This window comes from Aplidium turbinatum, chromosome 4 (genome assembly GCF_918807975.1).
Source record: "Aplidium turbinatum chromosome 4, kaAplTurb1.1, whole genome shotgun sequence".
In the NCBI taxonomy this organism is placed as follows: domain Eukaryota; kingdom Metazoa; phylum Chordata; class Ascidiacea; order Aplousobranchia; family Polyclinidae; genus Aplidium; species Aplidium turbinatum.
In genome coordinates this window covers 4,768,900-4,788,913 of record NC_137475.1, presented here as the reverse complement: position 1 = coordinate 4,788,913, position 20,014 = coordinate 4,768,900, and the positions used below count along the sequence as shown (strand labels likewise).

The 20,014-nt window shown below is 38.6% G+C and overlaps 1 protein-coding gene across 2 annotated transcripts; it reads left to right on the top strand.

Moving 5' to 3' along the window:
* The first annotated feature begins 5,414 nt into the window (after window positions 1–5,414).
* Window positions 5,415–19,790, top strand: LOC145769489 (ATP-dependent 6-phosphofructokinase, muscle type-like). Of its 2 annotated transcripts, XM_082581136.1 has the most exons (20): window positions 5,415–5,665; window positions 6,052–6,125; window positions 6,333–6,410; window positions 6,675–6,786; window positions 8,301–8,434; window positions 9,168–9,431; window positions 9,953–10,094; window positions 11,086–11,258; window positions 11,774–11,838; window positions 12,309–12,396; window positions 12,818–12,853; window positions 14,947–15,093; window positions 15,481–15,551; window positions 15,809–15,899; window positions 16,605–16,757; window positions 17,445–17,609; window positions 17,876–18,049; window positions 18,891–18,990; window positions 19,274–19,379; window positions 19,574–19,790. In XM_082581136.1, the coding sequence occupies exons 1-20, from the start codon at window positions 5,551–5,553 to the stop codon at window positions 19,680–19,682; spliced, it is 2,397 nt and encodes a 798-aa protein (XP_082437262.1). In that variant the 5' UTR covers window positions 5,415–5,550; the 3' UTR covers window positions 19,683–19,790. The 2 variants fall into 2 exon arrangements, with proteins under 2 accessions (XP_082437262.1, XP_082437263.1); XM_082581137.1 differs by lacking the exon at window positions 12,818–12,853.
* The last annotated feature ends 224 nt before the right edge of the window (window positions 19,791–20,014 follow it).

Genomic DNA, 20,014 nt, shown 5'->3' with positions numbered 1-20,014 from the left:
AGCATAAAAGATGTATAGTAGGCTATTTTGGCCTAGGAGTTCCAAAATATGAGCATAGGAGATCTAAAACATAAAAAATTGAACATTAAAAATAGCCTACATAGTAGGCTAGCCTATGGGCCTAGGAGATCTAAAACATGAACATAGGAAAATATGTTTTTCTCGTCGTATCCAGGCTTACGCCCGGTGATTGAATATTTAGATTAAGTGGACGAGAAGGCGAGGAAACCAATCTTTGTGACCACCTTTAGAGACATGCTTTTTACTGTCCTGCCAAAGACACAGCTGCATGCTTTTGAGTGGTGTCGAACCGGCGCCTTCCGAGTGTTGTTCCAGGGCTCTCACCACTCGGCAATGTAGCTGTCTTGAATATGTTACTAGGAGATATAGAACATCGGCATAAAAAATTCATAGTATGGACCTAAGAGATCCAAAACGTGGGTATAAAAGATCCAAAGGAGAGCAGGGAAGATCCAAACCTTGGGCATATGAGGTCCAAACCATTGGCGTTAGAGATTTAAAACTTGGACATATGAAATCCAACACATGTTTATAAAGTAGGCTACAGGGATCAGAGGCGTAGCAAGCGCCCTCCGAACCCTCCGACCGGAGGGGAGCCCGCAAGGAATGAGGGCCCCTAAAATGTTTGGGTGGTGCCTAATAATCCTAACGGCTGTGCTGCGGCTGCGAAAATATTCATCAAATTAAAAAACTTTTCTAAGACCACCACCAACAAGCTAAAGTTAACAAGCCAAGTTTGCTGTTTGCGCGACAAAGCTCTTTCAATACGTGATCTGCCTTCTAATCGCTGTGATAAGAGCGAACAACAACACTGTGAAAGAGAATGTTTGATTACGAATGTGCTGATGATTCGAGTCTTTCTGCTAAAGAAAAATTAAAATCGCAGTTTTTTCTTGTTCTCACTAATCAGGCCATATTTTCTGTTTCTTCGCTCTTTTGACCAACTCGTGGAGTGGTATGCCTACAAGTTGTTTAAATTTCTGTGTAACGCTAAAAGCCTAAAGAAGTGTCTAAGAGAAGATAAACTGGAGAATAACTGCAAAAATTTAAAAAGAAGAATGGGAGACGTTGATGCCAACGAACTAATAATAATGGAATTGAATCGTTTTATTTACTGGTAGCCTATGTCATCGAGAAAAAGAGAGGACTTGTCACGGCAAGCAATTTTATAACGTAAAAGAACTGCCATCAGGAGATATTTCCGAATCTTTGCATTTGCATCAGAATTCTTCTGACCGCACTTGTTACTGTCGCCAGTTCCGAAAGGACCTTCAGCAGAATGAAACTGATCAAGAATATCCTGCGCTCAACCATGACAGATGGCAGGCTTTCTGCTCTTGCTATTATATCCATTGAAAGTATGATTACTAGATCCCTGGACCAGGGATATCTAAAGAAGGGGATACGAAGGCTCAGAGCGATTGCTGATTCTCATGACACTAGAAGGGCGGTAGTTGGTACCGCGTTAAACATGCGGTTCTTTTTAAATTGCAAAAAGTTTTGTAGTGCAGCTGGTACACTCAGCTACACAAGACAGTTAGCAAGTGTTATGTAGAACATATTTAAAAAATACTTGTTTGAAAAGACAGTTGAAAAGTTACCAGTTAGCTGTTTTTTGACAAAATCTTTGCAGTTGGCTAGGTGTAAAGCAAGTAGGCTATACGGGTAGTTAAATTAACAAGTGATTATGAGCATTCATTGAATATTCATACCTGGTTGTAATAGTGCAATGCAGGTTGTCATAACAAAGTTTATTAAATTAGTATCGGTGCCAATTGCCATTTTACCATAAACAGAGATTATTTAAGATAAATAGAAGCCCTTCTATTGTCAGACGTAATAAAAGCCTTCGTATCCCCTTTTCTAGATATCCCTGCCCTGGACTATGATGCATTGATTAAATAATTTACGCAGAACAAGGCTCAAAAGAAGTGCTTTGCGTAATTATGGAATACATGTAGCCAACACACTGTTACTGCAGATCTATATAGCCTAGCCCTAGCCTATAGTACACTAGGGTGGCTCGTTTTTGAACTTTTTTTTTAAATTCTCTCGGGGTAGTGAAGAAATGGTGCCAATGAGTAAGAAAACGCTCATGACAAAGTTTGAGATTCGTAAAAATTGTCTTCAGCCTCCTCATGGGGCCCAAAAATCGAAAAATGGGGTCAAAAATGCATTTTTTTTTCAAAAATATTTTTAGTTTGGGTAGATACAATATTGTTTAGATATATCTAATTAGCCTAAGAAAAAAAATTGGAGTCATTTGAACTATTCCTTCAGCTTCCTCACAGCTTCTGAAAATGTCCATTTTGCTGAAAATTTCGCATTTTTGTGGGTGGTTACTGGTTACATGATACATAATTGCGTTAGACATTTTGCCAGCTATAAAACGTCATTGTATTTCTCTTTATAGACCTGCCCTGAGCTGTTGCGTCATTTTTTAATGAAATTGGGTTAATTTGGTAGGAAAAAGTGACGTTTTTTATTTGAATTTAGGGTCACTGACGAAGTCTGACAAGGATAGGCTATCTAGACAGGATATAGCCTACAGGTATCTTTAGATATCCCTGATAGAACATTCTATATCCATAACAAGGACATATAAGACACGTAATATGGGTCTAGGTCTATGGTTCTTGGTGCTAGTTTTCAATTTCAATTTCATTGTTCATTGCTTGGCTGTCGAAAAGTTTTATTGAAAATGGTCATTTCCAAACGCTGTTTTATCGATGCATATTTTAAACCTTTTGGTTTTGCCATTTTTTGTTAGTACCAAATTCGTGTATTTAGTAACTAAATAATGTTGTTTCCTATTTCAAACTAAATTTTAGTTTATCGTTCTCTAGCCTACATGTTTAGCCTACGTCAGCAATGGAATAATGCATTTGTTGTTTTAGATAAGGACAGCTTTGTCTGATGCAATTAAAGTTCAAAATTTTTATTTATGTGATGCTGACATGCAATAGCCCGTTTTTAATTTTTATAATTTTTATAGTTGGAAAATTTGTTGCTTCTACCACTTCTTTTCATGCCTAATGGCAAATCATGTTAGCCATTTTGATGGTCGAAAATAAAACATGAAACTGAGAAAAGTCCGCCCCGATAGATCAATTGTTTAGCGCGTAAATTCTGTAACGAAGAAGCTTCAAGATCAAGCGGTGCTGGTTCGACTTTCTAGGTGTGTTGAACGTTAAAAGGATTGCTCTCCATTCAGCGGCATTTAGTGAATGGAATAATTCCCCCGCAACAAGACTTCAACAATCGGAAACTTCACTTTGTCAATCTCGGTGACCAGCCCTGCATCTGTGGTTCAAAGCCTTTATAAGTATACAAAACTATTAGAAATTTAGAGTTAAGCTCTGCAAGAAGCTTTCCCAGTCCGAGGATAAAGATTCAATCAACCAATCAAAAATTCTGGTTAATGTTGAGCGCATCTGGCAACTCTTTTAGTCGAGGTCATGAACTCAAGTGTCATTGCCCAGCAATCAGTATTGCACTTGAAGTTGTGGGTAGGCATCTAGTGACGTGAGTTAAGTTCAGTTTGGTTTTTGTTTCTGACGATCACGACGAAAACAATAGAGGCCAAACACAGCAGAGGTCTAGAGAAAGGAAGAAGCGACACAACGCGGACGTAAAGCAGCAATCGATACAGGCCAGTCATGGAACTTGACAAGAAACCACTCAACAGTAAAAGTTACCGGAGTAGGTGAGCTTCAAGAGAGCTCTGTCAGGCATGTTAGCAGCGTTAAGCACTTCTCGTTACATGTAACCGGGATTGCTAATGAGACGAATGTTTCCGGTGTTGCTAAGTCGCCTGCTGTTAGTCTTGGTATGCAAGTTTGTAAATACTGAAAGCATTCAATCAGAAGTTTACACTGCTTAAGCAACTTCGATGTATTTTAATGGATTTACATCTTATTCATACCAAAAGACAAATTGATTGTGTGTGAAGGCATTGACTCAAACTTCTTGCCAAGACTAGTGACAGTGCATTCAGACTTAATGGCACTTGTGAAACAAGATCGTCCTGGCAGTCAATTAAAAAGACCTTCTCTTATAAAGTTGGACTTAGATGGTAGGTTTAAACAACTTTTAGTGTTTTCTAGAATGTGAGTGTGACTTTCATTTTTGTAGGCTATGATTTATGGCATTTTTTTTATATTACGTTAGTGTTTGACGTTTTAGCATGCCATATTGCATTGTAAATTATGACATTCAGGTCTCAATTTATAATACGGTAATAATTAATAGACTACGATGCAAAAACTCTGCCAATAAATGGGTAGGCCTAGGCTAGTGCATTTGAACAAAGATTTGGCTATATTTACAGCAGCTTTGCCATAAGTGTTGCCAGATAGGCTAAGAAATTCTACTCTAATTTAAGAAAATTTTAAATCTGTTAGACAAAAAAACTTATGATTTAGGCAATTTTGAAGTTCTGGGAAGAAAGTAAATCTAACATGGGAATGCAACCACACATTAAATCTGTTTGATCACACTATATGACAAAAATATGGCCCCCTCATTAGTTCAGTGGTTAAGCACCCAACTCAAAATGAAGCATCATTGCTTCGGCTCTTGGGGTGTGCGCTTGAGCAACGCATTTCAGGACTGTTTCCATTTAAGCAACTTTATGGAACTTTTCACATACAAGAATATTTCAAACAACTATGAGAAACAGTTACGAGGCTATTAAAGACAACTATTTGAGAAGACCATAGCTTCAGTGACCCTATGTGGTCAACACAGCCACTGCGTTCTTTTTAACATGTTTATACAAAAAGCCAGGTTTGCAGAAAAGTTTTTCTATCGGCTACATTTAAGAAAATATGCACTGGGTTTCCACAATCAATAATAATCGCATAGACCTACAAGCTTTTTTTCTCAAAACATGCTCATTACAAGCTTAATCAGAACTCTGCAATTTGTGCAGTGGTTGGTAGATTTGCATGATGCCTGGTTAGTGGTTAGTTAGGTTGGCTAGTTAATGGGCAACAACGCTTTGACAACTAAAAACATTAAACATTCAACTGTAGTGATGAACTTCAAGTCATTTGCTCAATCCTTATGCAAAGCCATCAAAATAAACTGTCTAAAATGATTTCTTAGCTCAAAGATAAATATTCTCTATTTAATCATCATTGTTATCTGTATTACTATTGAGTCATCAGGTTCACAAAAAGCTAATTGTCTATCAAGAAAATCTCATTTTGTTTAGTCTACTTACGGTACGATTAGCATGCTCAAAAGACAATAATTGTGCCAGTTTTAGAATACCAAACAGCTAGAGGTTGTTGTGACAGTTTTTATGTTGATGTTCAAATATACATTTTACTAGTTTATATTAAACATTGTTTTTTATGCTATAATTGCATACCTTGCTTAGTGAATGTATATTATGTGTAGGAATTTAAAAAGATGCCACTGTTATATTGCAAATAGTATTAGACTTGTGTATTTTTTGTATTAGTTGGTGCTTTTGTATTGCCATTTTGGTGCTGTTTGAACAATCATTGCATAACATTCGAGATGCATTCAACTGGCTTAGGTCACATATCTCGAAAGATTCGAAAATCCACTTCAAGTTCCTTAATTGGGACCGGAAGATCCATTGGAGTCTTCACGAGTGGTGGCGATTCCCAAGGTAATGTCAATACTCACATAATATTATGTTCATGGTATAATTGGTATATCACTCTTTGTGCTGATAAAATGGAAACATAAAATGTCATTGTGGCCACTGGTAACAGAAAATCATTATTCAGTGTGATTATGGTTTGACTCTCATGTGATTATGGTTTGACTCTCAATTTAAATATGTAAAAATTATCTTACATACGGTACCGTACCATATGTATTTAAATTTGATACTTAGGTAACTTCCTTCTACAACAAAATGTGGTCTGTATAGCCTATACAACGATATGGCTATGTCATCTTTGATGCCAGGTATATGTAGAGTTGTAGACAGGCTTCTTGTATCTTAGAACTTCTTCTTGTAGTTTTACAAAATTTTGTTTGTTACTTAAGGAATGAACGCTGCAGTACGTGCAATAGTTAGAATGGGAATTACTTGTGGAGCAAAAGTATACTTAATTCATGAGGTAATTTAGGCTTTAATTTCTTTCAAACTTTTTAAAATTTTCATGCGTGAATGTTCTTGATGATTTATGTTCATTGTACATACTTTACATCTCACCACAACTTATGTCTTATGACAAACGACTGCTTCATTCGAACAATGATGACGACCTCAATTTATGTCATCCATATTTTGTCATCAACATTTTTCTTATTCATTTGCAACCCAGGGGTACCAAGGAATGGTTGATGGGGAAGACAACATTCAAGAGGCGGTTTGGGAAAGCGTTTCAGGGATTCTTCAAATGGTTAGTCTCTCAGATGCAGCGATTAATCATAATAAATACTGTAATTTATCGTGTTCGCCGCTGATGATATTCTCATGTAACAACACATACTTAATTTGTCTGACTGGATGTGGTTACATCAAAAGCGTGCCATTCCGTGGTTACTCGCATAAACGTGCCATTCCGTGACATCACAACATGGTTGACTTCAAGAACAGACCAATTTCCTTATCAATTGGGTCTTTTGTGAAGTAGGTATTTAAATTATGATGTCACTAATGACAGGGTGGAACAAGCATCGGGAGCGCTCGCTGCAAGGACTTCCGTAGACGGGAAGGACGACTGAAGGCTGCGTACAACCTTGTTACAAGAGAAATCACTAATATATGTGCAATTGGTTGGTACTGTCATATGTTTTACCGTTTAGTTGTAGCATGGTATTGTACAGTGTTGGGAATCGCCACATGTTGGTTTCCACTTATTGATGCGAGGAAAGGTCGTCTTCGTCAAAATTTGCATGAGTTTTGCCTTAATACTTTTAATTCAGCAGTTTTCAACAACAAAATTAAGGGCTTTATTCTTAAATATTCTTAAACGATGCAACAAATGGATTATCATTACTTTGCAATTGCCACAACTAATCGAAATTTTATCTCTTTTGAAACCTCTTATTGTGTCATCTTACATATAGAGTTGTACACGTTTCATAAGGTTGCAAGGCAAACAACTCAACTTTTTATTGATTTTTAATTGCCTTAATTATATCCAAACGGAGAGTGTAGTGTCATTTTTGGCAAAATAGAGGAATACATGCCTGAACTGGAAATCCGAATCTGTCACTCACTTCTACATGTGCATTTTCTTTTGAGTTTTGACTTACCTGTTATATCGGGTTTGGTTTATTCTTAAAATCTGTTTTGCGATTGTTTGATGCATACATATTACATACGCGTGAGGCACAGCTCTCTATCATTTCTGCTCAAGTAGTAAATGACAACGTACGTTAAAAAGTATGCTTGTCAGCGACATTCCAAAGTAAAACTACGTCACTGAACTTTTCATCAAAATCTTCTTTAGACTTCACCAATGATCCAAAAGGATGCGCTGTGTGATAAAATAATTAAAAAAAGTAGAAAATACCACACTTCTAGTTTTATTCCCACTTCAATAAGTGTCGCCGATGCAGATTGTAGTCCTATACATCACTCTGTCAGCAGCATCTTCTTCCTGCACTCCCAGTATTTCCATATCTTCTGCCACACAGCAGTCTCTTTTCGGCTTTCTTCGCTTTCTTTTACCAATTTTCAATTGTCCCATTCTTCTTTCGACATAAATTGACTAATTCAAGTTTATTAGAGCTTTCGCCACACAAGTGTGGCTTCAACAGTAAAGAATAAAGAATCTTTAGCAAATGGAATCTTATTCTTATGCAAACACTTCTATTTGCGTAAGTTTATTTAGTGATGAAGCCACACGTGTGTGGTGAAAGCTCTAATAAACTTGAATTTGTGAATTTAGTGCGGTACTCTCTACCTTTTTTTTTTCTTTTTACCGGTGACAGTTTGGAATATATCGCATAGCATATTTTATTGATAATAATGACTTCAAAATCTCGCAACTTCTCAGTTTTGCCTTCGAGAGCCCAATGGAGAAGGAAGGAACGAACGGACGACCAATGACGGTCCAATTGAAGTAGTAAATGACAACATACGTTAAAAAGTATACTTGTCAGCGACATTCCAAAGTAAAACTACGTCACTAAACTTTTCATCAAAATCTTCTTTTGACTTCTTTTAGCTTGATGTTACGTGAAAGGTGAGGTTGAAACAAAGCGAAAATTTATATACCTTCAAAAGAAACGAACGGACTTCTACTGACCGTGATTTTATAACAACGACAATGTTTTAATAGGAGGGGACGGAAGCTTAACTGGAGCGAATTTATTCCGCGAGGAATGGCCCGGTTTGCTTCAAGAGTTGTGTGACACTGATTATATTACTACAGACCAAGTGGAAGCGTTTGCTCACCTCAATATAGTGGGATTGGTGAGATGGTTTGTTTGAATATTTTTTATCTCATCTTCCAGTTCCTGGTACAGTTTGGTCTCTCTTACGCATTTATCGCATTTACATATGTATCTCCCGCATATATTTTTTGTTTGTAGCATTATTTTAATTGGGGTTTGTAAAATCGCTCAAATAACTACAAGATCTTATTTTAACTTCATATTATCAAATACGTGATCAATGTATGAGTTGCTATAGAAAATCTACTTTTTCAACGTTACGGACTTTGCTTGCTAAAAAGATGTTGTATGCATGTGCTGGCTGCATTATTGGGTCTGCTACTATTTGGCTAGTCCAATTCGGCTGGTCCGATTCGGCTGCAGTCTTTTTCAACTGGTTCGTTGGATTTACTTAAGGATTTTTTTGGATTACAGAAGGATTATGGTTGAATTTTTAAAAATTTGCCGAATAGGGAACTAGCCGAGAAGGACTGTACCCGAATAGGGAACTAGCCGAATCGGACTAGCCGAATCGGAGCAGCCGAATCGGACTAGCCGAAACGGGCCATTCCGGCATTATTAGACATTGACCGTAGCGTACTAATTTAGACCCGCGTCTTGTTACCTATCAAACTGTCAACCATTCATGCGTATCTTAAACCTCACTAGATTTTACAGTTTTCATGTTCATGGGCATGTTGATATATCGTAACTGGCTGCTTTTTTCGTCTCTGATGCAGTCGTGTTTTTAATTTTACTTAAACTTTCTGCAGGTCGGCTCTATCGACAACGACTTCTGTGGGACCGACATGACAATCGGCGCCGACAGCGCTCTGCATCGGATTATTGAATGTGTTGATGCAATTACGACGACAGCTGTCAGCCACCAAAGGGCGTTTGTGCTTGAAGTTATGGGAAGACACTGCGGATACTTGGCTCTTGTGACTGGACTTGCGTGTGGAGCAGATTGGATATTCATTCCAGAGCATCCTCCTGCAGACGGATGGGAAGAGAATATGTGCACCAAGCTGAACAATGTAAGGCTGGTTGATCTTTTTCATCAAACTAAAAAAGTGTGAAAATTGAACTCCCTTCACTCAAAATGCTTTTAAATTTTGTAAATATTTGGGAATTGTTTGAAGAAGTTAGTTTGGACTGACTTGAAGACTTGTGTAAACTCAATACGCGTTTGCTGTTCGGGGGTTTACCTTTATTTTCTATGATGCTTTAGCTAATCGTTCTTTTTCACATTAATTTAAGGTTTGTGAACGTCGAATTAATTTAATCATCCGGTACTATACTACACAATAGCTTTATTTTTTTACGATCATTTGCTAAACGTATTTCGCAGCAATTATATTACGTAACTTTAAATTGGGTCAACATGAAGCTATTTCAAAACAATTTGTGTCAAATACTTTTAAGTTTTTGTGGCACGCACCACCCCAGACAGCAAAATCCGTCATTTTTACGTTGATTCAATGTCCGCAGACCCTGCATCAATGTAAAAATGACGGATTTTTTGTCTGGGACGCTAAAGCCTCGTATTGTTCCCCAGGCCCGATTATGGGGCAACAGATTGAACGTAGTCATAGTATCTGAAGGAGCCACTGACCTCTACGGCAACCCTATAACTTCTCAGCAAGTCAAAGACGTCATCACAAAGAAGCTTGATCTCGATACAAGGATAACTGTGCTTGGTGGGTGCAATGATGTGATTGTTTATCTTTTTGTTTTTAAGAAAACCTTTTCCGCTCTTATTTAAATATGTTCAATGCGAATTTGATACAGCTTACCTTAAATGAACATGTTCTCTGTCAAAGGTTTTTGTGCGTTTCGATGGTGAAAGTACTTGAAAGTCAAAGCAAAAGATTTTGTGTCGAAAGAAACTATCTTTGATTTTTGTTCCTTATTTTCTCTGTGTGGTTCAATTTGATTTCTCCAACACGTTTGCCACTAGACAGTGAAATAGGTTGTCAAGAAATTGTATTAATATTTAATATTTATTTTTTTTTCTTCTTGCAACACATTTTTGATACTTAATGATGTTGTCTATTCCTACTTCTCCCGAGTACTACGCTTGTATAGTAGTAGTCCAGTTTTAATCTGGTGATGTCCCCGTTACCTGCCTCCACATCGATCTGTCTAACGCGTCCTATCTTGTCAAGCCCACCTTGCTGTTTTCCTCCTCAACTTGCGTTTTTCACGTTTTCTTGGGTCTTCCTTGTTTTGTAAGACCCTCCACTTGCAACTCCAGCGCTCTTCTCAAAACATCATCTTCATCCCTTCTCAAAACATGCCCATACCACCTCACTCCATTCGCTTTCGCCAACTTATCAACACTCTCATTCAACCCAAGCAAGTGCATAAGTTCTTCGGTATTCCTTTTGTCCATCAGCTTCACACCACACATCGCTCTCACCATCGCTCTCTCAGTTCTTCTTAAAATCGACAATTCGTCTTCCCGTAAGCACCATGTCTCACTTGGTTTAGCGCCACGCCCTCATCCATAGTAAAAACCATGCACGCTGGCGGCGGGCGCTCTACAAGACAGTAGCAAGCAAAATTGAATAACATGAATTTATATGCTAAAAATACTGATGAAAATGGATTGATGTTTAAGATTAAATTTTTTTGGTTTACTGTGCAACAATGTCATTGTTCAATTAACGATTGCCGCGCGTTGATCAGGTCACGTGCAGCGCGGTGGCTCGCCTAGCGCCTTCGATAGGATTCTTGCCACAAGGATGGGCGCCGAAGCTGTACTAGCTCTCCTTGAAGCCACACCCGACACCCCGGCGCATGTTGTTTCACTTGACGGGAATCAGGCCGTCCGAGTCCCGCTAATGGAATGCGTCGAGAAGGTCGGTTAAAATATTTTTTCTGCTGATAATAAATCTTATGCTGTTTTACCAACTCCAACGGTTTTTCAGTACGTATTGTATTTTTTCACTGAAATGAAACAATAATGACCTGATACAGATACTGTTTGGTCTGATTTGCTTTGTCCTATAGGACATCTCGATTTCAGCTCTTTCGAGTCAGGTCATTTTTAGAATATGTAGAAAGAATTTTTTTTTCTGACAAAAAATGAATATGCGCGATTGCGCATGTTTTACTTTTTGAAATTAGCTTTTCCAATATCTCGGTCAAAGCTGCACGCTTTCGATCGCAACCCAGATAACAAACCAAGCGTTTTTGACATTGATTTAACGTCTACAGACGTTTGGAAACTGGCCTGAACCTTCTGTTCGTCATAAAGCATTACTAAGGCTCGATATGACGAGAGGAAACATCACTACTTCTCGTGTGTCTCGTCAACTCTTTATTAATTTATTACATAATCAATCTTAGCACTGACGCCACGTTGTCTTTACAGACTAAAGAAGTTCAGAAAGCCTTGGATTCCCTTGACTTTGACAAAGCAGCAAAGTTACGTGGAAGGTACGCAACAATCCAATCAATGCAAAAATAGTGACTTGCTGAAGTTTATAATAAGTGGAGTATTATAATGGTTTTAAATGCCGTTGTTAGAATTTCTTGCACTTTGTTGCATTAATTTAATTCGTTTTAAGGCCAGTACGAAAAAATGCGTTGAACATCTAACGCATGTGGCTGCAGGGCGGCAATCAAGGTTACTTCTTTCGTCTTGCCTTCCACTTAATCCAAAGGATACGATACGACGGAATATAAGTCATCGACTTTCTTGATCAACCTTTTCATTCACCGAAAAACAAAACTTACATGAAACTTGTTTCAATAAGCAGCAGTTGACGCTGCTCGTGTATCCGGTTGTGTTAGTTTCTAGTAGCTTTTATACAACGTAAACGAACGTTGCTTTATTAGCTTCATATTTTCTATTTTTCTTCATGGAATGTATGACAGCACGTAACATTTCGATGCTTTCATTCCAGAACCTTCCAGGGCAATTTAGACATCTACAAGAAGCTTGGAGCCATGTCCAAGGCAAAGCTTCGTGAAAGTGTTTCACACATTTCTGAGGTAAGTCAGCTAGCAAATTTACCCTTTTTACATCGTTTCAACGTCCTACGATGGTGTATTGGTGTAACCATGTTGAAAAGGTAACCTGTGGAGAGGAAGGCTTTTATACAGTACAAAAGTATGGAATTTTATCTTTGTGCACTGGATCGTTGTGCCTTCATAGTTTACGCCAAGTACATTAGTTCAGTTTACTCTTGCGTGTTTAATGATGACGGGGATGTCTTGTACACTTGCACAGCATCGTACCAAGTTTGTAGCTTTAGATCTGTGATGAATGGATGGCAAAGCTGAATACAAAGAGAGAAATTTTCGTGGAATTTACGTTGAAAAAACGTGCGTTTCGACATTAAATCTTCCCTCCTGCATGGACTTAGAAGTCCATGCCTCCTGCGTCCGAAAATGTAAACTGGTTTTCTTCTAGTTGTCGAGTGACGGAAAAGAGCTGGTGATAAACGCAGTAAGTCGCATGACCTCGTTTCAGCTTGCAAACGTCTTCAGGCTTTAATTAACGATAAGTCGCTGACTTTGCAAGCTGAGATGCAGCCTGGCACTAATCCGTGTGCTTTGATAATTCGTCACCAACGTGAACGGTGTTATGCTCATTTGATGTTTCACGTTTCGGAGAGGGAAGCGATTGCATCCTCGTTGTTACTGATTTTTCTTTGTAAAATTGATTTTATCGATCACCAGCAGCTTCTAATCCCAGACAGCAAATCAGACGTTTTTTACATTGAGTTAACGTCTGTAGACGTTGATTCAATGTAAAAAAAGACTGATTTGCTGTCGGAGTCTACTGTTATCATTCATAATGGTGAAGCATTGTATGTAGCCTACATATCGACGTTCTCCACTATAAGCTAATCGAACGATTCCCTTGTCATTCTTTGTGATTTCAATGCTTACTCCCCCCGAGGTAACAGCGTGTTTCTCGATAGCAATCAATTCAGATTTAGTTTTGATATTTTCGTTGGTTTTCCAATCCATTTTTGAATAAAATCAAACACTATCTGCTATATAATCTTGCAACTTGTATGTTTTTAACGTAATCGACAACTATACTTCACTATCACATTAATCTAAAGTTTGTTTGATTCGGGAGCGGTGGTTGTGAAACCTGTTAATGTCGAACTAACGTCATTTGGATGTAATTTATTGCGAATCTTTGTAGCATATTAGCAGCTGTTGCAAAACCCATTAACGATAGATAGATGAGTTTTCTAGCGTGTTTGCAGAAGACGATTACTAGCAAGCAAGTTAAACCATTTCTAAATTGATTCAACGTCTGCAGACATTGAATCAATGTAGGAAAAAGCTGATTTGTTGACTTGTACTGATAGATTTGCTTGTAGACTATAATATATGACAGTTTATTAAAATTGTTTGAATGTTTCTATGCACAAATGTATAAATTTCTTATGCCCCATAGAATATGATACTGAACAACTCTTTCGATCCGGAGAGAATCAGTCATAGGTGGCAGCCGCCCAGACAGCAAAATCCGCCATTTTTACATTGATTCAACGTCTGCTGTGATACTTTCATATATTTTTACGTGGCATTAGTTATTGGTTATCTCTTATTTTAAGTTCATTAGTGATCATTATTATGCCACCTGAGGCATGGTACCGGTGCTTCATTGTGTACATCAGTGCGCTGTTGCAAAGTTGGCTGAGATCGGCAGGCTTCGTCAATGTCCCACAAAACCAGCATTGATGTTTTACATGTTTCATCCCGTATAGGAAGCCATTCCTGTTTACATTGATTCAACATTTACAGACCTTGAATCAATGTGAAAAGGATTGATTTCCTGGCCGGAATAGCAAAACAGCTGCATCTCACCAAATATAAACTAGTCTTTCTCGTTAAGAACATATGTTATAAGTTATAACATGGCCTGGTGTTGTGCGATTTTTTTATTACTTTGATGAGTGGCGACAATTCACTTTCATGTTCAGGTAATGCGACGTTTAAGTCTGCCCCTTCTCTGTTTTAGATGTTAAAAGGTTAAATCGGTCGTGCCAGATACAACCTACTGTGCCTGAAATAATTTCTATTTTTAAACCTTGCTAATAATGATTCCATTTTATTCCAAGCGAAGAAACATAAAATAAGCAGTTTGGCTTGTTGGAAACAAAACTTTATTGTAATGTTGAACCTTTTAATGCTCTCTGTGTTCTTCGTTGGTGAAGACTTTAAAATCTGATGTGTAGAGTTGGATGAATATGATTCTGGGATCTCAAATCTCGCAGCGTTCCCGGTGCCGAACAGTGTCCTCAGTTGTCTAATTAATTTGTCTTGAACATTAAATGAAAATGTCTCCATAGGTGGCACTTTGTATTTCTCGAGTATAAGATCAACCAGTCACAGATTCCCAGACAGCAAAATCCGTCATTTTTACTATCTTGGTTGTTGCCATATTCTTCTTTTCTGATACTTGGAAGTTCGTTTCTTGTTGAGAGGACAAGGTTTGCAATTTATGGAAGAAAATAAGATTTTAGCGGCTTTCTCATGTACGTGCGCGTTGTTATAGTTTGTGCGTGTATGTTGCAGAAACCTTTCAATATCGCCGTGATGAACGTCGGTGCACCGGCAGCTGGTATGAACGCAGCTGTCAGGTCGGCTGTCCGCACCTTGCTCTATAACGGCTTCAATGCCCTCGCTGTACACAACGGGTTTGAAGGGTTGGCCAATGAAATGGTAAGTTTGCTCTGCACCAGTTTACACCATTCACCAGCACAAGTATACACAGTAAACCGATAAGAACTCAATCTTGTGTGTGAAATCATTACCCTGGAATTACGTTCATCTCTCACGGTACCTAAATCTGAACACTTTTTTATGCTGTAAATAAGACTTAAAAAGATTTATGTTATTCTGTGTGTTCGTTGATATGCAGGCACATTTATACTATTGCTACTTGCTTGCCCTATCAATACATTTAGAAATGTTTTCGCATATGTGAGTTTGCACGATACAGTCTTACTTTTTCAATAAGCTCGATTCTGCTAATGCAAAAGGTATTGCGCATTTCTATTTTATCTGGCAGCTCTGCATGTGCACCATTTTACAAACAGATTTTCACAGGTGGAAAAGTTTACTTGGAACAGTGTTGCCAATTTCGTCTCTATGGGCGGCTCAAAATTAGGAACTAAACGGTAAGAATGTGCTTGTACGTGACATTAGCAGTGCGATTGAAAGAATTGATTTTACGTTTATGGCGTAACAAAATACTACGTCAACAATCCAAGATGATTTTTACTTCCACAAAAATTTGCTATTGAGTGAGAAATTTTATGTTATGATAGACAATTAGACATCAACTAACTTGTTGATTTGGAGGGATTCACTTCGTGACTTTCTGCGTAACCTTGAAAGTACATTTCGGTTCACGAGTTTGTTTACTTATATTCAGCACCCTCCCTGAACACTGTGGACTCGACGCGATAGCCGCTGCCATGAGGAAGTTTGAGATTAGTGGCATCATTTGCATTGGGGGGTTTGAGGTGATTGCTCAGCGAATGTTATTCTGTAACCTTTTTTTGTTTTAACAAAATTAATATGATTTTTACTGTATAATATTATATAAAAAGTAATTATTTGATGCTGATAGGCTACTCGTATTCCAAATTGTGTATGATAAATTAACAAGATAACTTTTTCGCATTGTCCTCTGCGATCCAGCATGGTCACAATGTAACATTGATTCGTATGGCTTCAAGCATATCGTAAAGACGCAGCCGCATGCTCTTGAGCGGTGTCGAACCGGCTCTCTTTTGAACATAGTAAGATGATTTTGATCACTCGGCCATACAGCGTGCGTTCACTGTCTTGTGCTGTTGCACCGATGCTGGTACCGATTGCCAATTTATTAACAAAGTATATCCGTGGTTCTCGAACTTTACTTCCTAGGCATTTCAAGGAGCAATACAATGGGAGAAAGCACGAGGGGTTTTCCCACAATTTTCCATCCCTTACGTTTGCCTTCCATGCACTGTTTCCAACAATATACCAGGCTGTGACGTCACCATAGGAACAGATACTTCTCTCAACTCGATCGTTGAGGTTCGGGTTGATGACGAAACACGTGATGTGACGTCGAAATGACGTCATCAACGACGTGGTTTTGCATGCTGTTGCTTTCGAAAGGTCTTTTGAGATTTCGATATTTGTGATGTTACTAATATATTTCGTCTATGGATGGTGTTCAGGGCTTTCATGGGATGGTACAGTTGGAGAAAGGCCGTGAAGATCACCCGGAACTGTGTGTTCCGGTGGTTCTGGTACCGGCCACTATATCGAACAACGTACCAGGAACCGACATCTGCATCGGATGTGACACTGGTTTGAATGCGGTGGTTGAGGTCAATGATTTTCCCAGACAGCAAAATCTGTCATTTTTACATTGATTCAACGTCTACAGACGTTGAATCAATGTAAAAATGACAGATTTTGTTGTTTTGGTTAGGACTTGATGTTTTTTCCATATTGAATATTTAACAAGAGTAAAGCATTTTGCTGGAGAATGTGATAATGGAATGCTATTCGTATTGTGCTACTTTTGCCGTTTTATTTTGTGGTGTTTTAGTTTCACGTTTTCTCATTCCTTTTGTCAATGTTTATTAAATATACCAGGCACTTCCAACATAAATTTACTAAAGGGCAAACCTGCAGTGCTAAGCAATAAGTTTTAAGAAACTTATATATTTTTCTACTTCACGATTTGACGAAGAAGATTCATGTTAACGTGATTTGGCGATTTAAATTTGAATAAGAACCTTCTGATGATCCCAAATAAGGATAAAACAATCCATAAAAGTTTTTAGAGACTATTAATTGCGTTTGATGTAATTTGGCGGTTGTATAGATGGGCACCCGTACAACTAAATGGCGCACCAATCTTCATCTTTTGGTTGTCAAATACATTTCAAATTGTTGCCTTTACCGAACTTGCTCTCACTTGCATTATTAAATATTTAACTGTAAATTATTTTTTTAAATCCCGAGCGTTACTATTGGGTTCCCTTGACAAGTTGTTGTTGTTTCTTCAGACATGTGACCGAATAAAAATGTCAGCTAGCGGCACGAAGCGGCGAACATTTGTCCTCGAAACAATGGGGGGCTTCTGTGGTTACCTAGCAACGATGTCCGGTTTGGCCGCCGGAGCAGACGCGGCGTACATCTTTGAAGAAAAGTTTACCATTAGAGATCTGCAGGTGATTTGCTTGGGTGGAAAAATGTCATTAGGAGAAATTTGATGAATAATTATGGCTTGTGATCATGCCTACCTGAAGTGAACAATCCTTTCGTAGCTTCTAGTTGCTGCGTATTTGTGATTTTTAGTTGTTTATACTTTTGCTGCGCCCTTTTTACTGTGATGAAATACTTTCTACTGCTGTTAACTCTCTTACTCTCCTTTCGGACTCAGCCAAACCGGCTCAATATTATCGAAGCTTTTCAATTTCATAGCCCGCTTTTTCAGATGAACATCAGCCATTTGAAGGACAAGATGCGCGGAAAAATACAGCGAGGTCTTGTTCTGAGGAACGAGAATGCGAATCAAAACTTCAACACGGACTTCATCCATCGTTTGTACACCGAGGAAGGCAAACGTATCTTTGACTGCAGAAAGAACGTACTTGGCCACATGCAGCAAGTGAGTCTTCAAGGTTCATCAAGAATGAATTGATTTTTAGTTCTATATCAAACCAGTAGTCGGCTTCTAACAATACGACCCTGGTTCGGTTCTTGGATAAGCTGGGTGTTGACACACACCTCCTGCTAAGGTTCGCACAGTTTCTGAGGGAAATCCGGAAGGTAGGCACTTTAACATTACCCACTGGTCGAAGAGGTACGCAATCATGCGTGACATGTTCATTCGCGATTCAGCTGATTTCAGTCATGTGACTCGTGACGTGATATTCTGATCAAAAATTTTGATACAAAGAAATTTAACTGAATGCTTCACCACAACCACCGTTGCCTAATGGTTAGGGCAGAGGAGCATAGTAATTTCGATTTCGTGGGTTCGATTCCCACCCTCTGCTAATACTATTTTTTCTTCTGCAACTGAACTGAGTGCAAGAAGGATCTTAATGGTAGCCACTTTAACAAGTCGAAATTGTGACTAAAACACAAATATTGATTGAACATGTCACGCATGATTGCGTACCTCTTCGACCAGTGGGTAATGTTAAAGTGCCTACCAATCCGGAAGCAGTGGAAGTTACTGCACAGGGTTGTTCAAATATCATACGGTGCCCTTGGGATATGCCGGAACCTCTATGCTGTCTTGTTAGGTTGGATTACGTTTAATATGACTTTGTAGAAAGCTGTAAACTTTGAAATGACAGCAGAAACATAAAACAGTTATCCTTGAAGTACCTTAATTAAAGTATTAGAAATTTTTGGGAACATTTTAACATATCGGTTTTCCATATTTTTTTTTTCAGCGATAAAATTTATCTGCTACTGCGCTGACAGTATATTCTTTCCAGGGCGGAGTGCCTTCACCTTTCGACAGGAACTACGCCACCAAAAGCGCGGCAAAAGCGGTCTTCTGGATGATTGACCAGGTCGAAAAGAACATGGTCGATGGTGAGTTTCTGCAGATAAGGACGTGACTCACCGAAAGGGGCGACCATCTCTTGCAAGCTAATTGTCGATTGCGTAGCGGCGCCCCTTCGACTGTAGCCCTTGATTTCTCTCATGATTATGAACACATCAAGAGAGGATTACCTATGGCCCTGTTTAGGGCGATGGCCTGCTCAACTGAACTTCCAAGCACCACGGTCTGGTTGTATATCTGGTACGATATGAAGCATTACCTCGCTGATTTTTAAGGTTTCATAACAACATATAACAAGTTTTCACATTGCAGGAGAGTTAAAGTGCACAAGCCACGACTCTGTTTGCCTCCTGGGGATGCGTCGACGGCAAATGCTGTTTCAGCCAGTGGAAGACCTTAAGGAGGAGACTGACTTCGAGTGAGTACAGAAAAGTTTGTGAGTGAAGCAGATTGAATAAGCTTTCAAAGAAGGTTTGGTAGGATTAACATGATGGATTATTTTCATTTGTCTGATGGCTTTCTTTCAAAGCAATCTTCCACTACGTGTACTTGCACGTTTGCAATGAAATTTGAGATTAAACACACCACCAGTGAATTTAACTGTAATTTCAGTCATCGCATACCACGCCAACAGTGGTGGATGCAGATCCGACCCTTGCTCCGCATCATGGCGCACTACTCCGATGAGTCAGCCGTATACGAAACTGACGTCACCGAATGATCATCGCCATTCTTCATATCACCTCACTGTTATGTTACCTTGTGCTAATTCATATGAAAGTTAACGAGTTTTATGAAATGTGTTTACATTAAATATTTTTTTGGCTTTCTTGTGGAGTTTTGAAAGAAAAGTTATAGAAACTGTTTCACGAAATCTTCATGAGCTACAATTTCGGTAAAGACGTGATTTTCTTGAACCATGGACAAATACATCCTAGCAGTGGCGTATTCTCCATGCATGCCTTACAATTCTGATGAAATCAGAAATCTTTCAAGAACAAGTAGTAGAAAGAATTGTTAAAAGCAGAAATTGAAAATGTTAAGAGCAAAACC